General features: G+C 45.8%; 1 protein-coding gene across 6 annotated transcripts in view; it reads left to right on the top strand.

Moving 5' to 3' along the window:
* The window catches only part of Fer1l6 (fer-1-like family member 6), a 148651-nt gene that overhangs the window by 26226 nt on the left and 95381 nt on the right, over nucleotides 1-27044 (top strand). For 2 of the 6 annotated variants that reach the window (XM_013507931.1, XM_013507936.1), the window contains exons 2-12: nucleotides 1879-1917; nucleotides 5044-5129; nucleotides 10803-10923; nucleotides 13457-13511; nucleotides 13603-13734; nucleotides 16891-16953; nucleotides 20354-20432; nucleotides 21725-21881; nucleotides 22463-22649; nucleotides 23670-23862; nucleotides 26447-26799. In XM_013507931.1, coding sequence (XP_013363385.1) covers nucleotides 1879-1917; nucleotides 5044-5129; nucleotides 10803-10923; nucleotides 13457-13511; nucleotides 13603-13734; nucleotides 16891-16953; nucleotides 20354-20432; nucleotides 21725-21881; nucleotides 22463-22649; nucleotides 23670-23862; nucleotides 26447-26799 — 1465 coding nt within the window. Of the gene's footprint in view, nucleotides 1-1878; nucleotides 1918-4586; nucleotides 4655-4827; nucleotides 4961-5043; nucleotides 5130-10802; nucleotides 10924-13456; nucleotides 13512-13602; nucleotides 13735-16890; nucleotides 16954-20353; nucleotides 20433-21724; nucleotides 21882-22462; nucleotides 22650-23669; nucleotides 23863-26446; nucleotides 26800-27044 lie in introns of those variants that run through there. The other 4 variants (XM_013507932.1, XM_013507933.1, XM_013507935.1 and 1 more) reach the window with 3 other exon arrangements.

A 27044-nucleotide genomic window follows, 5' to 3' on the forward strand; every position in this document is an offset into this window, starting at 1 on the left:
TTCCTGAGTCATCTCTGGTTCAGAGAAATCACAGGAGGAGGAGTTAATTAGCATCCTCAGAGGTGCATTTCCTAGATTTGGCTGACACTTGCAGGTGAAACATCAAGGTTCTTAATGACTGTCTGTCAAGATGTGGTGTAGAATCTCGTGATGAGGGGCATGGGGTTGGCGTGTAAAAATCAGGGCCTAACAGAGACATCCTTTTCCCATGACAGTGAGGTGGGAGATTCCAAATCATGGTAGCAAATAGCAAATTGGTTCCAACTGGCCTGGAAGGGAGCTCACTCCATTCAGGCCATTAGTGGGGCGGGCTTCTTTGGTATCCTTAGAGGACTAATCATTTTCTCCTGAACCTGTTCCCAGGCTGGGCAGTTCTGTGCCTACGTAGAAAGCAGCCAACTCTGTGGGGTAATTGTGAAGATGAGTGGATGCAGTGTGGGAGTTGGGTTATACTGCAGCCTCCCCAGGTGTATCCAGCAAGGGCTCTGAATGCCATAAATTTCATTGTTCCTTGTAATTCAGAAATTATATTTTAAATTGTTTGTTAAAAATATACACTTCTTCTTTGAGAGAGCAGCTCCTTGGCACTGGTTACTTAGCCCCAGATGTTTGTAACTCCTAGGAGAACGCCTTGGGAGATTCACAATCCCTGCATCTTGGCTCCATTGCTGAGCCTTGGTTTCAGGCTATCTGGGATAGATCTGGCCAGAGGTTGGGGGACAGTTTCAGAAATCTCTCTGTAAATTTGATATGGGGCCCAAGTGAAGCAACATTCCTTTAAAGAAAGAGGACACTGAAGAGGTATGTTGCACCAGAAAGATTACAGGGGGAGGGAGGGAGGGAGGGGGAAGAGGGAGAGGGAAGAGAATCACAGAGCCTCGACAAAGCAGGGCATAATAGGGATTTCTATTTTAACAATCTTCTACTGAACTCACATTACAGCTGTTCCTATATTTAGTAGTTTGCCTTTCATAAACACATCCTGGTCTTAAAAGTAAAGTGAACATATAGTAGGACATGCCAAACAAAGCATCCCCAGCAAGACACTGGGAGTTTACCAAAAGCTGTGTGGGTAACTTAGAATGACACAGGCACTTGATTTGTTTTGTTTTTAAGGTAGTCCTGATTACACACAAATTCATTCTTTTACGATAGGAGTTTTATTAAATATAAAATTGTACCTTAGTTTTAAAAAATTTGTCAGCATTTTCGGGTAGATAAATAGACAACTCAGCTAAAGCTTTGTTTTTTAATTAATTAATTTTTGCCTCTTTTTTCCCACTGTGGGTGCTATGGCTTTGGGTTAGGAAGGGACGGTGCTCAGGTAACCTGCACAGGAGATAGGAGGGTACTGGTCACAACAGCGACACAGTTAACTCAGTGCTTGGCTATTTGGCCTGAGCTGCTTCTTTTTTGCCCCAAAGGTAGAAAAGGTGATTCCAGAAGAGGAATCTGGCCACAGCTGGGAAACCACATGGCAGTTCTAGCCTGGAGCATTTTCTTAATCCTAGCTCCAGTGAGCCATAGACGATGTGATATTAGATTAGTTATCTGTAGAGCTTTTTGAACAGGCGGGCATGAGCCTCAGTGAGACCATCCCTACAACATCGCAGTAAGAAAAGGCAGAGTCACCTTAACCACTTCCCAAAGCAGAAGATCAGAAGAGCCTGGTACTCACACATGGCCTATGGTGCAGCCCCATTTAGGGAGCAGCCATGAGACCCATACATCTGTGGGCCAGACCCTCTTCCCAGGTGCTAGGCTGGCTGGCCCCAGGCAGTGCAGCCCCTATGGTTCAACACACAGCAATGCTGCCTTGGGCAGATGGGCTGCAGCAAATCTAACTGTGTCTTGTTTAATGCTCTTGTTTGGATACAGATACCGGAGTCACGGTAGCTTTCACCCTGAGGAGACCAGGTTGGTATGGGGGTACCAGGTGTCTCTTGATTTACCTTGGGATGGCGTTGGGATGGACAGAAAGTCACATCCATTTGGGGTTCCCATATGAGAATTGTCAGCAAACTGGAGAGGGCAGGTGTGATGGCAGCTGCTGGAGACTTACCAGGTAAGTATTCCTGATTTGGTGGTCGATCCCAATATGTTAGCTGGAAACTCCCAGCACCCTCTCAGTTCTGGGGGCTGTGGATTTAGCTCAGCGGCACAGTGCCTGCCTGGCAAGTGCAAGGTTGTGGGTTCGATTCCTGGTACCGGAAAAAAACCAACCAACCAACAAACAAACAAACAAAAAAAGAAAGATCTATAATAGCATCTACCTCATCTATGTTGTGGGATCTGGGAGATCAGGTGTGTAAAATGATATTCCTGGCACAAAATTCAAAACAATTTAAACTTGCTTTTCTTTGGCATCCATATTGAGATGATTTATACTTTACAAACATTGTTTCATATTTTAAAGTCACCCTGTGAACTGGATGAAAAATATCCTTGCATGACTTGGGGAGAAAACATGCCCATCTGCAGAAGTACTTAGCCCCAAATGCTAGAGCTGGAGTCACACAGGCCCCCCAAGCTGAATTTTGTGTCACTGATTTACTCTGCCCTGCTCCGTCTGCCGGGGTCACTGTCACCGGAGGCTGGTAAGCTGAGGCTCCTCCCCACTGCCAGGTGTCTCGGGCCTGTGAGGAGGAATCAGTTTTCCTTAGAAGCCTTCTCAAGCTGGGCGTGTCGGGGTGCCTGACTCACAGTTTCGGGAAAACACTCTGTGTTTGTGAAACTAACACCAGTCCACCCAAGAGGGCTGGCTGGCTCAGACCTTCCTGAGGTATTTCTTTGGCTTATTCTGTAGAGGGTCCACACTGTGCCTAGGCAAGTGCTTCTTAACCCTGACTCGGCCCTAGGCCAATAACAAATTTCAGAAGGTGATTCAAGACATCAGCGTTAAAACAACAAACAAACAAAACCTTCCTTGGGGAAATCTAAAGATCTGCAGGTTCAAGAGGAGCTGTAGGTTTCAGAGAGGAAAAAGCACCTGTCCCTGTGAGGAGGACCTACCTCCCTCTCCCCACCCATGACAACATCCTGGGCCATGGCCCAGGGCCTTGGGTACTGGCGTCTCTGTGGGAGAATCCAGAATGCTGAGGCCATCCCAGATGAGGGTATCAGCCCTTACAGGAGCATGGCGTCCCCCTCTGGATATTGTCGTTCACTAGCAGCAGCTTCCTATTTGTAAGTGGAAGTAACTCAGCCTTATCAGTCTGCAAAGCCCATTGGTCCAGATCCTGGGAGGATCAGGTTCTGTCTGCATGAACTGATCACAGCAGTGAGCCCTGGGGAACCGCGAGTGCCAGTTTAGGGTGTGAAAGGCTCTAGCTTGAGTCCCCTCTTTGGAAATTCTCTTTGAAACAGGGTGGTAGGAACAGGGTAGAAGTTCTCTCTTAGAAATGTCAGAGAGGAGGAGCCCTCCCCATGTACATTCTCCAGAGATTCCTGAGAGACTAGGATGGTGGCAAATCAGAGAAAATTGCTCCCTCCCCAACGGCACTTGTTTTGTGCTTTCTGTATATCAGGCATTGTCCTAGGCGCTTTGGTCCCTTTACCTCATTTTCTCCCCGCCGTCATGTAAAGTAGGCACTCTGTCCCTGTCTCCAGCACACCCATGAGGAAACTGTGTGGTAGCCTATGCCTGGCTGCTCTGGAGAGCATTCTTTCCACCCTACTGCACAGAAGGGTCTCAGTGGACCGAGGAGCCCCTCATCAGGGCCTCCGCTTGACGCCTGTCTCTTGGACAATGCCCTTTGGCAGTGGTCTTCAGTGCTCTGCTTGCACACCCCCAGGGGCAGAGATCTCCCTCTCCCACAGAAGTCCGTCCCAGGGTTCCGGTGGTGCTGGTGTGGAGAGCTCCTTAAGGTCCCATCTGGATGGAAGGAGGGTATAAACAGAATAAAGAAATAAGCACATAAATAAACAACATCTATCTCCTACTGCACTCCACTTGTTGTCCTAATCTTAGCTCTCAGAAGACTACAACCAAGTAGCAAGTGTGTTCCAACTGCTGTGCCAACTTCTTTGCACTTATGACTTTATTCTGCACATGAGGGACCTGGTCAAGGCTGTGAGGACTGTGCTGGGATGGAGTCCAAGCAAACTAGTCTTCATCACTGACTCTACCACTTCTTCCTACAGAAGCCAATGGGGGGGCTGGCTGCTCCGGGCCTCTCACGCCTTGCTTAGGGACTGTGGAGTCCACTGAGTCGGGCAGCAGGCATCACCACTCCCTCGTCAAGTGCACACCCCTGGCTCCATCTCCTCAGTCCTTGAAGCCATGCCTGACACCACCTTTGCTCCAACCCATGACCCTCCAGGCTTCATCCAGGGCTTATATTTTCAGTCCCTCAGCTTCTGAAAGGGGTTCTCTCCCAAATCTGGCGCATCAGGGATGCTCTTTGTGTTAGAGTCAGTAAACTAGGGCTCTTTCCAAGATGTGAGGAGGCTCAGACATGATTACTGCTCAGGGTTAATAGTAAGAACAATGGAGCAAAGTTTGGGGTGTGCCCCACGTGTCAGCTGAGCTGTACACTTGTGGTGTGAGTTCAGTAAGACCAGAACCTCTTGACCTTGAAAGTGGTCTGAGAGCCGGCCTCCAGTGAGGGTGTTCATTGTTGGAGGGCAGTCGTCAGGCTGAGCCTGCTCAGGGGTGAGCACCTGGGCTCTGAAGTTGGGCAGGCTCGGGCTCCAGCAAGAGCTCTGATGTTCAGGAGCTGTGTGACCTCAGAACAGCCTCTAGGCTCTCTAGGCCCTGGCCCTTCTTCTGATAATGGGTGGAGAGGGTTTCTGTGATGCTCATGTGACGTCATTCGGAGGGCTTCACACAGTGCCTGGCATGGGTGAGCCAGGAGAAACGGAGGAACAGCAGCTGCTACAATTCTCAGTGCACCTCATCTGAGTGAGACTTCTGCTTCTGCAGCAGTTGAGCCCCAAGCCCTCCTGGATGGACATGGAGGTTGGCTTTCTCCCAACATGTCTGAAGAGCTCAGATTCTATTATTGTGCTGCTTAATTTAGTTTATTTTTGTTTTCTCTTCAGAAAGGGGATGTTTGGACTTAAGCTGAAGAAGAAGAAAAAGAATAAGGCAGAGAAGGGGCTGATTTTAGCCAACAAGGCTGCGCATGGTGAGTCCCGTTGGGGTGGTGGCCGCTGCTCTGGAAACTGGGCTTCCTGGGGGATGCCTCCTTGCTGAGAAGTGGCTCTTTGACTGCCAGAGTGAGGCGAAGTGTGCTGCCTGCTGGCTCGCCAGGTCCTTCCTGTCCCAGGTATGAGGAAAAGTGCCCCAAGGCCCGCTCATCACCAAGTAGGGTTGGGATGGACACCTGCTGGGTCATGGAATAGGTCCATGCAGAGGCAGTGACAGGGTTCGCAATCTATTTCTGTTCCAGTTTGCTTTGTGACCTTGGGCAGGTCTAGTCTCACTTTCTCCCTCTCTCAAATGGGCGTGATGTGGGTTGCTGGGCTCATACGGCTTGGGGAAGATCAAGGGAGATGTTGAAAATAAGAGCGAGGAGATCACTGCTATGAGCGACTGTGAGGGAGGTTTTACCCTACACTGAATCATTTCACCTCTGCACCATCCTCGCAGCCAGCATTGCTACCCTGCTGTTACAGACCAGTTAAAGAGATGCAGAGAGCGAGTGAGCAAAGTAAGTGTGGCAAAGAAGCCTTGCTGCAGAGTGGGCAAAGCCCAGGGAGAAGTGCAAATAAATCCAAGGCCATTGTTGAGAAATTATTAGGAATTTCAAGGTGGCGACAACAGAGCTTAACCAAATGCAACAGGGTTCTTCTGAGTGTGAGACCCTGTCTGCACAGACTTCCTCCTCCAGAGGCCAGTCCAGAGTACAGAGAAGGGGGCATCTCACGGGGCTATAACCCAGGTGGCCAGACATCCTGCCCTTACCAAGGCTGCTTCCTACTTCAAAAGAACAAAGCTTTGAATGACAGTGTGAATGACACCAGTGGGTGGGTTAGACCTGCAGTGCTGGTGTGGCCACATTGGATCCATGGTAGACAGCTCTGTGTGGGCCCTGGAGACTTCTGCTGAGTGGCCCAGGTCAAGGCTGGCTCTCTGGACCATTCCTAGACCAAGATGGTGCAGTGGTCTGGTAAATCTTCACCTATCTTGTCTCCTGCCATCCAGTGCAGTGGTTCAGTGTGCTCTTGTATTCACCCTAAGATGTTGATAATGATGACAAAGAATTACCCTTGGATGGGAAGGGAGGAGCCTTGCTTTTGGGGAGGATTAGGTTTAAAGTTTAACAATTAAATCCATGATATCAGGGAAAAGGTGAAAATGGTTTTGAGGGCTTTCCTGTCATCCTTGAAACTGGGTTAAATAAGGCATAGTTATTTCCTCAAAGACTTTATGAAAATAATACCCATGAGACATATTTATCAAGTCTCTGCTGCTTGTTACTTGACATACATCACTCAAGGCCCTGAACAGTAGATTTCTTGGCCATAGTTTACAATAATGACTCAGATAGGGTGTGTGCCTCTCCCTGAGTCCCACAGCTAGTAGTGTAGAAGCTGGGTTCTGTGTCCAGGTCACTTTCCTGCCCCATGGGTGGCATCCAGCTAGGAGTCCTTCCTAGCAAGCTGGGGGAGCTTTGCAGAAGCCAGCCACAGGCATTTCAGAGGAACTGGACTTGTGGCTTGTTCTAATTACACTCTTCAGCCCAGAAAGCAAACAGGGCAGAGAGGGCTCAGGCCCCTCCTAGAAAGTAAATGAGCTCCACCACACTGGGAGGGACTGGCCCTGAGGGAGACTAAGACATGTGACTGAACGGAGACTTTGGTCTTCCTTTCTTGGCTCGGCCAGGAAAGCTGGGGCCTCTGGGTGAAATGTTAAGAGACTCTCAAAATCTCTGGCTCTTTTATCTGTGTCTATGCATCACACCCTTAAGATTCTCATTACTCTGACCCATCCATTAGGTAGTTACCCAGCAAGCAGTTACTGGACAACTCCTCTGATCATCCATTAATTGCTTGTTCAACACACCCTGGGCCAGGTTGCGGTGTATTGGGTGGACACTGGATCTCTGGAGGGAGGAAGGTCTGTACAGGGTTTTTCTCTTTGCCTGACTGGCCGATCTCTGTTCTTCTCCACGTGTTCTGTGTCCCAGGAGGCTGACCTCTATGGAGGAGGACCCAGGGGCCAGAGCCTCTGGCTTCAGGTTGGGTCTGGCCAACGGATCCCAGCAGGAGGTCTGAGGAGAAGGGAGCGGGAGCGTGGGGTCCAGATGACTGTGTACCTCAACTAAAGGAAAAAGGCTGCTGCTTGTAGGGAGGCTGACTCAAACTTACCCCACTTCTTCTAGTCTCTGGTTCTCTCTCTCTCTTTCTCTGTCTCTCTGACTCTCTCTGTCTCTGTCTATCTGTTTCTCTCTGTCTTCCTCAACTCCCAGGCTAGGAGTGGAGCCAGCTTGGCTGTCTGGGGCTGCTAGTAGCCCCACATAGTTGCATGAACTTTTGTGGTTTTCCTATACCCACAGCTTTGTAAAAAGCTCTCGAACATCCTATTCTGGCTGTGCCATCCGCTGGTTGCTGGGACCTTGACTTGGTACCCACTTTACAAGTGGAGAAAATGCTGTAAAAGACACAATGGGCTGAAGTGGAGCTTGATCTTTGGCTCACTGAGATAGAGACTTGGTGGAGTCAGGGAAGAAGTAACATTCAAAGGAAAACTTCAAGGTGAGAGGGAGCTCCCAGGGACAGCAGAAAGGACAGCAGCCAGGTGGAGGGGTTCTGATGAAGACAAACTCCAAGCAAGAGTGAGCAGGTCAGGCTGGAAGGAGCTGGTAGAGGACTGTGGAGCGGGGAGCAGGGCAAGGGAGAGGGGGTGTGGAGGCAGGCAGTGCAGCGAAGCCAAATGGAGCAGGGTGTTAGTCACGTGTGGACTGCAGATTGCTTGCTAAGTGTGATGGAGTGATGCTGAGGGGCTCTACGAATGGAAGTGACATGATCACGCTGAATTCTCTGTGGCGAGTCTACTGGAGAGAGCATAGTAGTCCAAGGAATGAATGATGAAGCGTCAGCTGATAGCTTTGCTGCTTCAGAGTCTCTCACCCTCCAGAATGTAAACCCCTGGACGTATCTTGAACATCTAACCCAGCACAGCTCCTAGCATACAGGTGTCTAAGAATCTTCCCTGGAAACCTGAGTCTATGACAGTAGACGCCCACCCATAAGGGCCTTATACTCAAGCAGGGGAGCAAGTATTTATTTTATTGTGCTGCTTCCAGGAGCCAGCCAGGTACTCAATTCCTTGTAGTGGCCTCCCGATAGTGCTGCTCTTGGCTTTAGTCTCCTGGCCGAGAGAGCGGGGAAAGTAGGCTTCACTCCTGCTACCATCCTGTCTTTTTTTTTTGTTTTTTTTTTTTTGGTTTTTTTTTGTTTTTTGTTTTTTTTTTTTGGTTTTTCTCCGGTACCGGGAACCGAACTCATGACCTTGTGCTTGCCAGGCAGGCACTTTTGCCGCTGAGCTAAATCCCCAGCCCCCTGCTGCCATCCTGTCTGTGGCTACTGGGCATCTACAGAGGCCCAGCCCATAGGCGGGAGCTCCTCGGTCTGAGCCACCTCTTCCCATCTGTCTTCTGATTCGGGCTGTTTGGCATGGCTGGCTGATTAAAATTGAAGTCAAAACATGCTGAAGCCAGAAAGTATCTTAGAGATTATTTGATTGGTGTGTTTATAGTTGAGTCCCAGGAAGTCCAGGATCTGAGAAACGGTTTCAGGGGCATCTGGAGACACTGGGGGGAGACTCTGTTGGGAGGTTTCCTGCCTCCACTCCACCCCGTGGCACTTAGAACAGCTTGGCACAGATAGACTTTTATTTTATATTGAGGTTCAGTATAAAACTACACTTATCAAAGGATCGTGTTGCTTTATAAAGTTCAAAACCACTTTTCTTGCCCAGCGCTTTTGCTTTATGGGGAAGGAAAAATAATGTCAACCAGTTCTGCGCGACGTGCTCATGCAGCTCCACTTCAATCCATCATCTTCAGCACCTGCTGTATCTGGCAGGCCCTGTGTGGAGATTTATGTATTTTGTTTAATCTTCCAGAGAACTCTGTGGTGTAGATGAAATTACACCTTGTTTTACTGCCTTATTTTACAGATAAGAAAAATAGAACTGAGAGAAATAAGTTGCCCAAATTATAAAACTAGAAAGTGAAAGGGGTGAGATTCGAACCCAAATCTTTGGGTTCAGGTTTTTGGATTATATGATGCAGAGCCTCTTGGTGTGCTACAAGCTACTCTTGTTTCTGCCAAAACCTGATGGAGAAGTGGTTCTCAAACTTCGCTACTCATTAGTATCACCTGGGAAATTCAAACAATCTTGGCATCCAGGCAGCTTTCCAGATGAGCAACTTTCCACAGAATACGGGATAGGTGGGAAAGGATGTAAAGAATATGATTGGTATCCAACTGGTTAAGATTTCTAGGTGCTTGTATATTTGTTTCCCAAAGTCTCCCATGAAACGTAACCCTCCTAGAGTAAACAGCTTGAATTATTGAAACTTGAGAGCTTAAACCAACAGACTGGCTTTTCCACAGTTATGAAGTCCAGATGCCTGAAACCGGCATCACTGGTCAAAATCAAGGGCTTCACTTCCTCCAAAAGTTTCTCGCCTCTTCCCATTTCTGATGTGCGCCAGCTTTCTGTCATGGTGACAAGACACCTAAGATAAACAGCTTACGAGGAGGAGAGACTTACTTTGGCTCACAGTTTCACAAGTGTCAGTCCATGGCTGCTTGTTCTGTTGTTTCGGGGCTTGTGCTGAAGCAGAACATCAAGGTGGGGACCACTTAGTAAAGCATACCTACTCACCTTGTGACAGCAAGAAAGCAAAGAGAGAAGGAAGCAGGGCTGTGGTACCAACATCCCCTTCAAGGTCTGCCCCCAATAACCTGACTTCCTTTCACCAGGCCCCACCTTTCAAAGTTTCCACCTTCTCTAAATTGCACTGCAGGCTGGCAACCAGGCCCTCAGCATGTGACCTCCGAGGGACATTCAAGATCCAAAGCACAACACGTGGGCTGTGGCATTCCTTGGTTTGTGGCAGCATCAGTCTAGCCTTTGTTCCCAGGATCATATTACTACTGTTTTGTGTAAAATCTCCCTTTGCCTCCCTCTTGTAAGGGTAGATGTGATTGCAATTCCCGCCTGCCTGATCATTCAAGATAACTGCCTTATCTCAAAATTCCTAGCTACACTTCATCTGCAGAGACATTTTATTTCACATAAACCAAAGTTTATAGACCGCAGGGAATAGGCCCTGCCATCTTTTCAGAGAGTGGAACTTTGCTACTCAGAACTGGCTGCCAGAGGCAGGACTGCCTTTACCTGAAGTTTTGCTGTTAGAGGTGCTGAACCTTGAGCTCCCCGCAACCCTACTGAATTAGAACTCAAATTTAACAGCTTCCCAGGCATTTCTTATGCACACTGAACTGTGCTGATGAATCTCAGAGAAATTAAATGACTTATCTCAGTTTCCACTGTGCATGGTTGTGACTTGGGAGTGTTAGTTTCATCAGACAGTTTTCTTTTTCTATGACCATCCATATAGATCTACTCTTTTTGAAACAGATAAAAGATGTATTTTATTTTAAGAAAAATTGAAAAATGTGACTGGATTTTCTGCCAATATGATGTTGAACTTCATGGTGGCAGAGAGTGTTTCCTGATCCCCTTGCAGCTTATGGTGCCTGCATGGTACCAGACACAGAGTGGAGACTTGATTGCTACCCGTCTCACTTTAACAGGATTTTTTCCTTGTGTGTTCCTCTAGAAGGTCAGAGCGATGTGGAAGTATCACAGGAGGGACCTCTTCCCCAGGAGGTACCAGAAGGAGATCTGATTTATGATGATACGTCCATCACTCCGGCCTTGTCAGCTCCTCTGAAGAGAAGGTATGGGGTTGAGGTAGTGGTCAGTGCACTTGCTGAGCAGCTTCTGTAAATCAGGCACCTTGCAGACTATCTGCAGTGAGAAGACAGGAAGGTCTAAGGCAGCAAGGCAGCAAGACAGATGGCCATGTCCACTCAGCTTTCTCTCCAAGCATTGGACTCCTGATAGGAGTCAGGGTCAGCTGTCAGTAGGCTGATTCTGGACTCTACTGGCTGCATGTCTTAAATCTCCTCCTGAGTAAGGTGCTCATGTCCCTCCTGGTGCAAGAATGACAGCAAGAGCAGAAAACAGACTCAGGAGGCATTGCTCACCTCCTCTTTAAATCATCAAAATATTAGCTTTTGGTTTCATGTTTGTCCCAAATGAGAAAGTGGTTTTTAAACTACCAACAAAAATGCAAAACAAACTTGCTTTGTGCATGCTTTATTAGCTAGCTCTTGATGTGTGAAAAATAACTCCCCAGTCAGTGACTTCATATACTGGGCATTTATATTACTCTTGAGTCCTTGTGTTGGGTGGATTTTTTTACTGCCTGTGATACTTGTCAGATGGGCTACTTGGGTGTCTGTGGTCACTTGGTGGCTCTGCTAATTTTAGTTCTCGGGTAGGTTGGTATAGTGTTGCTTCAGCCAGAGCACCGTGCTCTCCATCGCATTGCATCAGACTTTCCAGCAGGTTAGTCCCAGTTTGATCCAATAGTGGCAACAGCAGCATTCAGAGAGAGCGAGAGTGCACGAGGTCTCACGAGGAATCAGGCTGGAACTGGGGAAGTCATCTGTGCTCTGCTTTACTGGCTGAATGCAAGTTACAAGGTCAAGCCATGTTCAGTGGGGAAGAGTGCGAAGTAGAGGGCAAACAAGCTTGGATACAAAGAAGCCAATAATGGGGCTTACCAGGGCTTTCACCCACCATACTTGTTTATGTCAGTCTCTCCCTTGTGATAATTCACCATGCCCTTTCCTTGTGTTTCCACTCAGAGGTGTTACTGTCAATAAAGCCAGTTAGTGCCAGATGATGCCATATACTCACTACAAAGTCCTCTGTTTCTACTAGAAACGATGCCATATACTCACTACAAAGCCCTCCAACTGCACCCTGACAATCACCACCACTTGCCCCGGCCTCTGACTAGTGACTTCAATCATTCTTTAATATCTCTCAAGGTCTCCCTTGGTCATTTATTTTACCAAGATTACAGAGCTGGTGGAGGAAGGCAGAGGAAAGAGAATTAAGGAGCAGTAGTCTTCCTCTTTCTATTTGATTGGAACAGCATCCAGCAATTGAAATTCTACCTACCCACAAATGCTCAGTTCAGATCTAACCTCCGCAGTGAAGTCTTTGTTGCTCTCAGAGCCCTTAGGAATTTCTTCTCTTCATCTCTTCTATCACATAATGTTCCCCCTGTGGCACATTGTATACTAGTTTTTTCCCTCATATGTCTTTGTTCTCTCTGTTCTGGACAAATTGTAAATGCAGATAGGGTCAGGATGATGAATTATTTATCTTTGCTTTTCTCTTAACTAAGCCTAACACTAGGCTTCACATACTGAACAGTCAGTATGAATTTGCCGTTTTATTAATGAACATGCTAAATGATAGGTCTCTTTTCTTATATACATTATTGCTTTGAACCTCAGAGCATATAAATTATTACGTCTGCTTTAATGTAGAGGAATTAATGCTAAAGTCTCAAATTGAGAACAAATATTCTAATTCAGAGAAGTCTGACTCCAAAGCCTTGATATTTTTATTGGCGTGCTCTATTCTCTGCTGGCCTCAATTACTAATAGAGATAGAATAAAGAAGAAAATCAAATGCGAGATGGTATTGTCAGAAACTAAGAGAACAAAATTTAGTAGGAGCTCAAGCTCGGTTCATTTCCCACCCCCTGCTCCTGGGATGACAAGGACCCTTCATCTCTTTCTATTGTTATCCATTCACTAAGGGTCCAGGTGTTGCACATCTGTTTTCAATTACCTGTGACAGTCCAGATAAATGAAATGCCCTGGACATGAAGTCTCTGTGAGATGACATCTTCATCATTGCTTCCAATTTTCTCTTTTATCAATCCTTTCAAAAGCAATCATAAAGCTCAGAAGTATTATATCTACTAGAAACAAGGAGCCAATCTTGTGTGCAGGATCAGGTGGGAGACTGGAAATCCTTATTTGACTTTCTAAGGCATCACAGGTTCTGGTTCTATAAAATCCTATAGTATGGGCAGTTTTACTCCTAAAAAACTGCTGACATTTATTCTTGCCAGGCATTAGGTTAAATTTATGTGTTGTGTTATTTAATTCTAACAAGCTCGTGTGCTAAGTTCTATTTTCAGCTACATTTTTAGGATAGGGAAACTGAGTTTGAGAGAGGTTCAGTTACTTGTCCACTTATACCTCTTCCAGAGCAGTAGAGAGGCTGTGTGATACATTATAATTGAAATTACTTAGAAAGACTAGGTAAAATATTATTATGGTTTATGGATCTAAGGCATGTTCTTATTCAAGGAAACAGATAAACGAAACCTTTTCTTGGTAGATCAAAACTGCTGACTAAGATCCACGATGGGGAAGTCAAGTCCCAAAACTATCAAGTAAGTGATCAGCTCTTCCTGCCCGGCCCCAGTTCCCGCCAAGTAAAGGGCAGCAATGTCAGAGCGGCTTGTGCGCTGCTTCGTGTTGCAGATTTCCATAACCATCATCGAAGCCCGTCAGCTGGTGGGCGAGAACATCGACCCAGTCGTGACCATTGAGATTGGGGAGGAGAAGAAGCAGAGCACCGTGAAGGAGGGAACCAACAGCCCGTTCTACAATGAGGTCAGTCATGCGGAGCACAGCGCAATCCTGCGCGCAAGGCGTCCATCCTCTCCTCAGCCTCCCTTAGGAGTCTTCACGGAACAGAAAAGCTGTGCCCCTCCCACCCCTTTCCAGTCCCTTCCACAAGCTCACGGCAAATCCTCTGAATCTCCTAAAACACAGCCCTGAAAAGTTTTCAACAAAAAAGTAATGGAAAGGAGTGGCAAACAATTTTTTCCAATTTTAAAGTCATCAGTACATTAACAGAGCTATTTTATTTAAGTTCGTCATCACCCACGAGAAACTCAGGGTTTGTATTCAATAAGCGTTGAAGCCAGGTGTGGAGGTGCACCCCTGTAATCCCAGCACTCAGGAGGCCCAGGCAGGAGAACTGTTGTGAGTTTGCGGCCAGCCTGGGCTATGAAGCGAGCTCAAGGCCAGCCTGAACTGCACAATGAGACCCTGTCTCCAAAAGACCAAAAAAAAAAAAAAAAGCATTCAATGTTTTTTTTCCATGCCTGAGACATTGGAAACTTAGTCACTGATTGCAAGAAGGTATACTATGTTGGAGGGTAAAATGGTTGTGTTTTTCTAAGCTGTGCAGAAATTTCTTTCTTTCTTTTTTTTTTTTTTTTTTTTTTTTTTTTTTTTTGCAGCACTGAGGATCAAACTCAGGTCCTTGTTCTTGCCAGGCAGGCGGTTACGCTGCTGAGCTATATCCCCAGCCCCACTGTGTAGAAATTGTAAAGGAAAATCTTAAAGACAGATGTCTATAATGTTAAGCATACTGAATCTATTTTGAAAATAATATATGGGAAAAAATGACAGAGTAGAAAATGACAGTGAAAATTTTTGTTTCGCTCTAGCTTTGGTCCCTAATTCCCTAGCCCTCTCTTGGAGGCTGCTATCTTCCCAGGCATCTGGCCATTTCCCTGAGAGATTCCAAGCACACATAGGAATAAAAGAACATATTGTACCCAAATAGTAGTGTTCTCTATACACTGTGGTAGGCCTTGTTCTTTTTCACAGTACCTTGGAGATCAGTCCGTAGCAGACATGCAGCTCAACTTCACTTTCCCCTCATGGCTGAAGAATTTTCCACTGCTTTGATGTATCATAAAGTCTCTCATGCATGGATATTAATTCTTTAGCTGCTTGCTACTCCTTATAATAATATTTATACAGCATAACTGGGCACAGTGTATGTACAGTATATTTAAACTTTTGTTATCACCAATTTGCCTTCTAAAAAGGTAACAATTTATACTCCAACTAACAGTGCACAAGAGTTCCTGTTTCCCTGTAGGTGCCTTGACACCACAAATTACAAAAAATGCAGTAAGCTCGTAATTATTACCCTAATGGGAGTGCTAATTAAAAAGGAAGGCAGAGAGGACATGGATAATGGCATTGGCAGAAAATACCCAAATCCCATTTGAGCTGTTAATTCCTTTTCTCTTTATGGTTCCTGCCCCTGAGCCTTAAAAATGTCAGTAGTTTTCTCCTTTGTGCTCCACTCCTTACACTTGTCTTTTATTCTGAGTTTGATATGAGGTAGTGTGTCTGAAAATGCTTTAAAGCTACAAAGTCCTAAGGTTTGTTAATTATTCTAATTATGCTTGTATGTCCTGGATCCAAATGACATTAAAGTGGGCCCAAGTATAATCAGAAGGAAATCAGGTAAAAATAGAGAAGGTGAACTCAGTACATTTGTCATAGCTTTTGACCTAACTTTCAAGCCCAAGTGTTGCCAGCTGCTGAAGTAACCAGTTAGCAGTGTCTGGAGAATAAGAGGCCTCAGGAATCTGCCTGAGGAGGTATGATGTGAAAGACATGAAGCTAAGCAGAAGCAGCAGCCACTGAAAGCAACTTATCAGCCCAAGGGAAGCCACAGGTCCTGTGTCTTCAGCCCTATCAGGGAAGAGGGATTTTCCACATAAGCTAATTTTCCACATAAATTTGAACGCCAAGACTCTTAAAAAGTTTAGAGCCCTACTGTATATAAAAATTTTCTAAAATGTGCTATGTATTTTCTTATCAAACAGAAAACAATGAATATGTCACTTTTCATTGATATCTAAGGGCCACCATTCTGAAGATCTTATAGTATCTGATGACATAACTTGGTTTTTCTATTTTGCCTTTTGAAAGAAAGATCTTAGTGGTCAGTTTTTCCTTTCTTAATGCTCTGTGCACCTCTAACTTGCCATCCCTCCACCCTTGAAGCCCAAAACAAAGAGAAAAAGAACTCATGGGACGATAGCCTCCCAGTCTTGCCTCCTCAACCCGCTTCAGTCCCCAAAACACACAACCACCCACACACAGACACCACCCTGGTTCACTGCATCTGAGAATCATATAGCTTCACATTTGAGAAGAACTTGACTCAAAGGTCAGATGAAACATCTAGTACCTGTCTAACCTCTTTTATGATAACTAGGAGCAATACATTTTGGCCCCAGGTCCAAAAATGACTAGCAATATAATCTAAGCAATATCTTTTAAATTCTTTAGCATTCAGTTTTCTTATCTGAAGAAGGTAATTTCTTCAACTTTGAAATTCCGTCATTTTCTTAACTCAGCGGCACAACACCTGCCTGGCTAGTGTGAGACCCTGAGCTCCACTCCTGGTACAAAAAAAATCTTCTTGTCCATAACTTCTTTGTATTATTTCTCCTTGGTCATTCTCCTTGGTAATTTCACAGAGCTGTCTGAAACTGGAAAAACTTGAAAAAGTTAGATTACTTCATTCCTAAATAATATCATACTAATATCATTTTCACCTATCATTATAAGAAAAAAAGAAATAAAGAAAATAACTAGCGATTGAAGGACTGGTAAGGGTGTGGAGAAGTAGCTACTTTCATTGGCTGCTGGTGGGACTCTGAAATGGTTGAACAATTTGTACAGATACTTTAATATGAAAGAATTATAGTCACACAGTCCATAACCAACAATTTCACTTCTCTTGATGATTTTGAGGAACACTCACACATGTCCTATGCAAGAATATGGCTGATAGCATTCTATTTTTGTATTAAAGAATTGAAAACACCATATTCATGCAACTGAGGGCTATGCAGCAGTTACTCAGAACAGTACTAATTTCTGAGTTCACTCTAGAGGGAGGGTTCTTAAGTGCAAGGCTGGAATTGATGAGGACTTTATGTTTTGCAGTACTTTGTCTTTGACTTCATTGGGCCCCAAGTGCACCTTTTTGACAAGATCATCAAACTCTCAGTAAGTATACCTGGGTAATGGAGAAGTGGGAGGGAGTTCTAGGCACTGGAGATTCTCTAGGAAAGCTTAGCATGCTTAGGGATGAATAGATGCAGGAAAGTGCATCTGGGTTGGTGAGTTTGAAACCAACAGGCTGGAACTTGGAATCACCAGGAGAGAAGAGTTTGGGAAGGAAAACCACCTCAAGAAGATCTATACTTTTGGAAGCAAGTGCGAGCTACAGTAAAGTTGTTACTAATCAGACATGGGAATGTGAAACATACACTTCAAGACATCTTAACAGATTGCCATTTGTAGCTGATTTCTTCAGTCAGGCAAATCTTAGTGTTTCTTTCTATCGATGGTAATCACACTAATGGCCATCAATCTCGACCCTTTCCCTTCCTTGTGGGTGCTAGAGGGAGAAATAGAACAGACTTAGGGAACAACCAACTATATCAGTCTCATCAATAGTAATGCTGGTTCAGGGAATGTAATTTGGAGCAATTGGGATGCTGAAAAGTGGTCTCAGTGTAGAATTTAGGACCCGCCCAGGGAGGATTGGGTCTGCCTGGTAGGGGCGTTGCTGATCCCTTGGATCAGGGTAGAAACAGAGCCAGCGGCTGGCTCAGCCCCAGGCCTCATTCAGCTTTGCCCACCATGTGGAGGTCAGGGCTTGGAAGGGAAGTGCCTGTGCTGAAACCATCATACGGGTTCCAGTGACAGAGGCGGGAGGCTAAGTGGGGTCATACACTATTCAGCAAAGGCTCAGAGACCAAAGGACAGCAGACTGCATCTGTCCTGCCAGTCGGCGGAATGGCTGCTTCTCCCATGGAGAGGTGTGGGGTGAGTGTGTGAGCAGCATGGGGTGGGCTGAAGAGTGAGCGCTGTTTTCCAAAGAGCTTATGTTGGACAGAGCTCTGCTTTATGCATGAGTGTAATAGTGCAGAGAACCGGGACTGCTTTCCCCAACCGTCACACCAGCTCTCATGGGGATCGTGAAGATGACAAGACTTGACTTGGAAATTCCCTGTTTCCCACACCTGTCTTTATCCTCCACTCAATATGATAGAGAGACACATATACAACATACCCACAGTAAAACATTAACAAAGCCCTGCACTAACACACAGGTCCTAGAGGAATTATGATGTTATCCTTCCCAGGAGCACTTGAAAAATGTGACTCTTGAGGAAAGAAAAGCCATCAAGAGCCAAACATCCTTAGTGTTTGCATTTCAGGCACAAAGACAAGATATTTTGGGACCTGGAGTATTGCCCAGGTTTGTTCCATCACCCAGGCAACTGCCTATTTTTGAGAGTGGCTCTGCAGGTTTTTGTTGTTATCTGAGACAGGATCTCACTGGCCTCAAACTCACTGTGTGGCCTCAAACTTGTGATCCTCCTGCCTCAGCCTCCCAGGGTGCTGGGATTACAGATCGGTAACACCACACCTTGTCATTGCTGGGTTTTTATGTTGGATCATAGACAAAGTCATGACTGTGGAACAGGTACATTTTTGGTAGAGGGTCACATCTGGAATTACCTATTGTTGTTCCTCTAACTTTAAAGAAGATAATGTTTTGGTTTCCCTAAGAGAGAGAAACAAAAGATTCTGAGACGAATATTGCTTTTGGGAGTGGAATGTTTAACATGACTTTTCTGCTAGTTCATAAACTGAAATTTAGTGTGCCTGGAACAAACTCAAGGTGGGAGAAGGAAGAGAAGAGGGTTGAAAGCAGATGTGACACTGCTGTGCAAAGACCATCTTCCCTTAACAGCGACCCAAGGTGCAGAGAGCCCCAGTGCTCTGTGTGCGAGAACTCCCCAGGGTCCTGACACTCTCACGACTGACACAGGAGGCCTGCCAGGCACTCACTCATCAGCTGGATGACTTGAGGAGGTTTCTGGTGCTATTTGAAGATATTATATCTTCTCCACAGAGACCATTTCCTGTGAAGGGAGGATCATTCTTTGTCCTCTGAGAAGCCACATTAGCCACTGAAGCATGGCAAGTTGCAGACTGAGCTTTCTGTGTGTGGCCTTAAATAGCTCTTCCAGTCAGCCAGGCTGTCCTTACTTCCCCTCGGGTCTCTGGCACTGCTGGAAACTTTGGGCAACAGAGAGAGAGAGAGAGAGAGAGAGAGAGAGAGAGAGAGAGAGAGAGAGAGGAAAGAGAAATGGGAAGGGCTGTCACTTCTTGAGGTCAGGTGAATTTACTGTTTTCTCTGCCTCTGCCAAAAGGAGACATTTAGAAGCTGTGAAATCCTCCCATTCACCCACTATTCAATCATTCGTTAATTCACGGAATGTTTCCTGACCATCGATTATAAACAAGGCCACATGGTGGGTAGAAGACAGCAGAAAACTGCCCTGGATTGAGGGGCTCTTATGGTTTTCTGGTCAGAAAAAAGTTCAGAGGCCATGTAGTCTGGCTTCCAACTGGTGCAGGACCACTCTCTATCTCACCCATGATAGGGAGCTCTTGGACAGGATGATGATTTTGGTGGGGAGGTCACACCTCTGGAAATCCCACTCCTTTGCTGAGAAGCACTGACTGATATAAAAACTGTCCTTTTTTTTTTTCTCTGTCCCTATCTTGAGCTGAAATCTTTCATCTGGTGCTTGAGCGCCACACAGGAAGGGCCTCTCCCATTCTGGATGGCAGAACTTCCAAGATTTTAGGACACTTGATTCTCCATTGTCTTTCTCTACATCCCTCACCCTAGTTTTCTCTCTTCTGGGTTAAAATGAAATGACTCTTGGTTGTTTATCAGTTTCCCATACAATGTGACATCTGGATGGGCACCAGGTCAGTCATCTTCCTCTAGGACTTCCTCGTAGGGGCAATATTCACACTAGAAGATAATGCTGTAACCAAGCTTGGAGCTCTGCCAACTTCTGAACACAACAAGTACGGAGGGTGAGCACCCCTCTTCTTCTGGTGCACATTACCAAAAGCTTGACAGAACTTGGTGCTGGGACAAAGTGTTGGGGAGTTAGGGACAAAGGAAGCAGTTGCAGGTGGGGGTCGGGGAAGGTTGCTTGAAGGACTAGGCTGGCTGGATGGGAGAGTTTCAATGGGTAGAAGTGGGTATTGAAGGAAGACTGTTCTAGTGTTAATTTCAGTTAAAGCTCTCAGGTGCTGAGAGTCAGTGACCTTTGGTGGCTGAATGCTTGCTAGCGGGATGAGGTACCAGTGAGAAGCTTCTGGAAGCTCTTTAGAGCCCTATGGTTTGGTGACCAGACTCCACTGTGCTCCATGTGCTCCAGATAAGAGTCAAAGGCAGGCAAAGGGCAAGCTTTGAAGAAGCTCAGGTGAATTTACTGTTCAAGAACAGTAGAAGACACTCAGATGAACCCATTTCACAGACTTATTCTCAGAGATAATCATGTTGGACTTGCTCTCCATCTCTCCTCAGGTCTTCCACCACAAGCTGATAGGAAGCGTTCTGATCGGCTCTTTCAAAGTAGACCTGGGAACTGTGTATAATCAACCTGGTAAGAAAGCACCTCTCCACCTTCACTCTTCTGTGGTTTACGTCTCACTTACCCACTCATCCATTCAACCCTCCGTTCGATGACCCTGAGCATTGATTATTCCAAGCAGAGTATGACGCGGCTCTTGTCGAGAAATGTTTTATAATTTAATGATAGTTATATGTCCATGTCTGAGTAGATTCTTTTTTCTCAGACAAGTTCTGCCTAATTTAGTGCAGTGAGACGGGACCAGAAGTAATAGAGCGTAGAAGTTAAGAATATGCACTGGGCATGGTGACACAGCCTGTAATTACAGAATCCTGGGAGGCTGAGCCCAATTTGGTAATTTAGTGAAATCCTGTCTCAGAATAAAAAACAAAAAATAAATGGGCTGGGGATGTAGCTCAGTGTCAAGGGTTCAACCCCCAGTATTGGGAAAAGAATATATAGGCTCTGGGATCACAGTCCTTGAATTGAAATTCCATTCTGCTGCTTCCGAGCTGTGCAGCTTTCAACAGTGGATTTGACTGCTCTGTCTCTCAATTTCCTTGTGAGGATAAGTTAATATCACCTTCAGAGTTTTTGGGACATTAAGTTAATAAATGTACATAAAGTGCAGAGTAGAGAGCCTAACACACAATAATAACTACAGCGTTTTATATCGGGGCTTCTGTAATAATTGTTATTACCCCTGATTTACAGGAAAGTGAAATTCTGACAACAGGTAATTTGTCCGAGATTGAGAGCTGATGAGTAACAGAGCCAGCAGGGAACAGAACTTCTCATGAACACCCGCTTCTCTTCCAATGATTCCAACTCACCTGACCTCAGAGGCCAGGCTGTGGGCGTGGCCGGGGCGGTGACCTGAGTACCATACCTTGGGAGATCACGGTTCTCAGGGAAAGGGTGGCAGCTCCCATTGCCTTTAGTGTTGGCTGTCGTGTGGCAATGGGAGCTCAGCATTATCCAGTCTCATGGTTTTTTTGAAGATGAGGTAGAAGTCTAGATTTACTTATGGCATAGGACAAACAAAAAGACCTAAGAGCCATATCTGTGACTTCTATGCTCCATTACTGTCCTCCTCACTGGTCAAGGCAGGGATTCTGTCTAGTGATTCACCAGGTCGAGGGTTTCCCAAATATCTGGGTTAGGTTGGGTGGGAAGTAGACGGCTTGGGGGACAGCAGGAGGCTTGGAAATAACCGAGAAGAGCAACAGAGGGGAGAGTGTTGGGAGACCATGGGGTGAGGGAGAGGATGAGGGGTGCCACCGGCTCATCTGTGGAGGATGTGAACTGTCAAAGTGCTTTTATAGGCCATCAGTTCTGTGACAAGTGGGCACTGCTCACGGACCCCGGTGACATCAGGACTGGCGCCAAGGGCTACCTGAAGTGTGACATCAATGTGACTGGCAAAGGCGACACCCTAAAGACCAACCCCAAAACCTCTGATGCTGAGGAGCAAATAGAAAAGTGAGAGAGGTCTATCTGGGGCTGTCTGGGAGAGATGCTACACACTATTGTATGTCTCTTTCTCCTGTCTCCTCCCCTTTTTCACCGGTGCACAAGAACTGCCAAGTCCATGGCCTGGCCACCTGGGTTCTACTCTATCAGAAGCAGCAGGGCATGGCCTCACAAGGCACAGCTCGCCTTTGGAAAGTCAGCTTCCAAGATGGGAACTGTCTTGTCTCTAAAGGCCCATTGTAGATAAGCTATTCCTGAGCATATGTAATTTATCTGAATGTAGTTGATTTTTCTTTAAAAAAATTGTGGTTTCAACTACTGGTGTGTACAGTGGGAAGTCATAAATGCATCTCTTTAAAATGGAGAGTGAGAGACGGGGTCTACTCTGTAATTCTAGGGCCTGACTGGGTTTATGCTCCCTCAATTTGTACCCTTCACCGTCACTGATACTAGGAAGAAAACTTGGTGCAGGGGTGCATCTGTCTCCTTGCACATCATCTTCCTTTCTGCTCCAAAGTGCTTTTACATTTTCACTCTACAGTCTTCCAAGTGAGAAAGCTCTTGATCTTTTTAATTTTCTGCTCTCCAAGGAACCTTCTGATCCCTCAAGGTTTTCCGTCAGAGAGACCCTGGGCCAGATTCTATGTGAGACTCTACAGAGCAGAAGGACTGCCCAAAATGAACTCCAGCATCATGGCGAACGTCACCAAAGCATTTGTGGGTGACAGCAAGGACCTGGTGGATCCCTTTGTGGAGGTCTCCTTTGCTGGGCAGATGGTGAGGGGCCATTGTAACCTATGCTAGCCAGCCTGGACCAGACCCCTGCTCTACATCCAGGGCATTTTTAATCAAATGGAATAAAGTTTAAATACAAATTAGAAAATATCTTGAAAGAGAAAGCTTGTCCCAAAGGCCATGTGTCAGGTGGCAGGGAGGTGGGGGGGTTACCCACTGCTGATGATGGAAGGGTGCTGTGTGTGATTGCGGCTAAGGTCGCAGGCAGGCGGACATCCTTCCTTGCCTCTCACTGCTTCCCCACGCCGTTCCCCAGCCTCCAGGCCCTGTAGCATAAGCACCGTCTCCCAGTTTGTTTCACAATGTGTAGTAGCCCTTGTCCTACATTGGCCTGGATAAGAGCCTTTGCAAGTATTAGAGCCAGGTACACAGTCAGAACTTGACCATGATTGGCATATGTCTCTACCTTCAAAATATGTGCCTACCTGCCCCTTCCCTTTGTTTTGTTTTGTTTTTTGTTTTGGTACTGGGAATCATGACCTCAGGCTTGCCAGGCAAGCACTTATGCTGCTGAGCTACATCCCTGGCCCCCTCCTCCCTTTGGCAAGGGTGAACACTGGTGTATTTTTGACTTGGGATGAACATGGATGTCATATAGAACATCACCTCCATTTTATGTTGAGAAACTTAAGGGCCAGACTATAGTAGTGATTCACCCGAAGGTTGTAGTCTTGTAAGAGGTGAACTCAGGGTCTATATTCACTGCATTCCTGAAGGTGCCTGGGACAGTTCCTGCTCATAGCACAGGTGTTAGTTTCAGTCTGATGTGCTGATGAGAAGCTGCCTATGGCAGTGACTCACTTTGCCTCAGGTGCCTGGGGCGACATCCAGCACAAAGTTGGTCCTTAGTAATGTTCTCCTTGTGTGATTGATTTTATAGGAGTCGGGGGAAGCAGTTTCATTATTTTTAGCAACTCATTTTATATCTCCAGCTGGCTTGAAGAGTTTTCTCTAAGCAGTTTCTTCCTTCCATGGCTCATATTCTCCTGCCTGTGTTTTTAGGGTCGAACCACGGTGCAAAAGAACTGTGCTGATCCTATATGGCATGAGCAGGTGGTCTTCAAGGAAATGTTCCCTCCTTTGTGTCGGAGGGTGAAAATCCAGGTGTGGGATGAAGGCAGCATGAATGATGTGGTGCTGGCAACCCATTTCATCGACCTGAAGACAATCTCCAATGAGCAGGATGGAGATAAAGGTAAAGTCCCACATGTCTGACTTGGAAACAGGCCTCAAAATGATCACGTGACAGCCCCTGTCTTTACACAGAGAGGATTAGCGCAGGCCCTGTCAAGCACTTTTCATACCTCTGCAGCCCATGGTGTGTGGAGCCAAGTGGCTTAGTCCTGGCCCCAGGTCTTCCTTGAACATCACTTTGTGTCCTTGAGGAAGTCACTGTTCTCTCTATTGAAGGATAAATTGAGATTGGATCAGAGATTGGTAAACAGGTCCACAGGCTGAATCTGCTGGTTGCATATTTTTGTGTAACTTGCAGGCTGGGAAAGACTTTTACATGTTTAATCATCCCCACCCGCAAGTAATTGTCCCAACCGTGGATGAAACATGGGAGCATGAAGATGTCAAGGAACTGTGGCTGACCATGCACTCAGCCAGCCAGGGACAGAAGGAAGAGTCCCAGCCATGCACCAGTCAGGGAGAGGAGGCCAGGAAAAGAGCTGCCACTCTTTAACTGAGTTCTTTATTTGCAAAACCCCAATTCATGAGCATCATCTCTAAATACCTCAACAAAAGCTTCTTTAAATTCCCAGGCAATCTTTCTCTGAACTAGAAATTTATGCTAGTTAACACACACACACACACACACACACACACACACACACACCTCTCACATGTATACCTATGTGCAAACCCAAGCACACAAATACATACCGTATGTGCAATGGGTCACAAATATATAATCACATATATATGAAATTAGTATTTTTTCCTCTATTACACTGAAGGCTTGGCATTAGCAGAGGACAAGATTCATACATTTTTATGCCCGCTCCATGGAAAGACCTCAATACATATTTATTTTCCATTTCTCCTTACATGGAAGTGTTTACCACTCCATAAAAAAAACCACTCACCTATCTACATGATTTCCTAGCCAGATCTGAACACGTTTTATTTACAACATGCCAGAAGCATCTCTCCAAATTTTTATTTTAATGTTTTACTTTAATGTTGTCGGTATATGTATTTAGTATACAATGTTTACATTCGTTTTAGGAGATAAGATGTACTTAACCTACTAAAGTTGGTACATGTACTTACTTTATCTTAATTCCTTTTATTCCTCTTCCCCTCCACTCCCTCCCTCTCCCCCTCTGGATCACCTTCTCATCTGTGAAAGATCTCTCTCCCTCTCAGAAACTCTTGATGTTATGCAGGAAGATGTATATGAGTGTTTAAAGAGTAGACATCAGGAACCGCAGTCTCTCCATCCCTTTTAACACAGTTGTCCTGCTTCTTTAAACCTACTCAAAGAAGACAGAATCCAATATGTAGAAGTGGAGTTGGAAGTGCAGGAGCTTTAGACACAAAATGATTCTTAACAGTAAAATATATGGAAATATCTAATTATCAGCAGTGGGAGAATTGTTAAGCAAATGATGATACATTTATTCATACTCATATGAATAGCTGATATTTTCGAGCACTTCCAAGGGTCCTGTGTGAAGCACTTACTGGATGTTGCCTCTTTTAATCTTGCTAGATGAGATAGGTTTTCTTAGCATTTCCTCCAGAGGAAATTGAGGTAGAGGGAAGTTAAAAAGCTGCCCAAGGTCGCACTGTTTGGGAGTGCCGGAGCTGACACTGTAACCCAGCAGTCGTCTTCAGGCCCATGTGTTGTACTGCCCTTCAGAAAGGAGCATTATGGTGCCAAAGAGATGTTCCCAGAGGCACTGTGCCCCTTCTCAGATACTGTGTATTAAGAAGGGAAAATATTTATGCTGGGAGTAAGTTAAAAACCATTGGGTCTTTTCAGTAATGTTCTTAGAACGTATCTCAGAACATTCATTTCCCTCAGCCTCTACTACCATAACCAGGCCAAACTGCAACGCCTTCAGTTATGAAGATGAAGTCGCCCCCAGTTTGTCCACCTCCATTCTTACACTGCCCTCTGCACTGCAGCCAGATACGATGGCATCTTTCTTACATCCCTTTAAAGCACTGCCATAAATTTTAGGATAAAGACCAAAGTCTCTTTCAAGAACCCTAAACCCCCCCAAATCTTTTTACACAGCTCAGTCTCTAGCTCTGTGCTCTTTTCCAGTGGGCTTGTGCCAGTTCCTCTGCCCAATCTCAGTCTCTCTCTCTGTCTCTGTGTCTTTCTCTTCCTCCCAACTTCTCTTCATGCTACATCAGCCTGTTGTCTCCTCTGTAGCACAAGATATAGCTCCTCCATAGTGTTTATAATGTAAATATTTATAGTGTCTGCTTCCTCCTATCCTCTAATCTACAGTTATTGTCTAGTATGGTTCCTGGCGCATGTTAGGAGTCAATCAACACTTGTTGAATCAGTGAAGACAAAGGTATGTGTGCTGGTCTTTATAATACTGTTACAAATGTGAACAGGTATAAACATTCATGGAAAAAAGACTAGGAGGAAATTTTAGTGACGTGTCTTTTGGTCACAGGCTATCCTGTACATACATCCTTTGTTTCCTTTCTGAATAGTCTACATTTTTAAGTGCATGTGAGCAGCTTTCACAAAGCAAACACATGAGAAACTCAAGAACATAACCAGGTGACTAACTCTGGGGTCTTCCTAGGCTTCCTCCCGACCTTTGGACCTGCCTGGATTAACCTGTATGGCTCCCCCAGGAACCACAGTGTGATGGACGACTATCAGGAGCTGAACGAAGGCTTTGGGGAGGGAGTGTCATTCCGGGGCAGGATCTTGGTAGAAATCGCTGTGGAAATCCTTTCAGGAGGGGCCCAGGAATCTAAATTCTCCAAGGCCCTGAAAGATCTCAAGTTGATTTCCAAGGACAAAGACTCCAGATCATCCAAAGGCTCAAGTAAGGACAAGGCTGACAAAGCTGATGATGGAAAACCCCAGCAGGCTTCAGACAAAAGTAACTCCACTGACGTCGAGGTGGAGCCCTTTGATGTGCCCCCAGAGGTAGGTCTGAGGAATGTCTGCTGTTTACCAGAGGAGAGCCCAGGGCAGAGATAGTACCTGACCAGGCTTCTGAAGGTGTCTGCCTCACATCTCATTCTCCCTGTGAAATTGCAGTGCCCTAGCCGCGTATGTGGGGCAGATCCTCTGCCTCCTGCACACATACAACCATCTGTTCATGAGGCCTTGTGCCTTCACTGCCCCCCAGCGCCAAGCTCGGATTCCATGGGAACCCAAGGAAAGTGACA

Source organism: Chinchilla lanigera, unplaced genomic scaffold (genome assembly GCF_000276665.1).
Source record: "Chinchilla lanigera isolate Chin_1 unplaced genomic scaffold, ChiLan1.0 scaffold00139, whole genome shotgun sequence".
Lineage (NCBI taxonomy): Eukaryota > Metazoa > Chordata > Mammalia > Rodentia > Chinchillidae > Chinchilla > Chinchilla lanigera.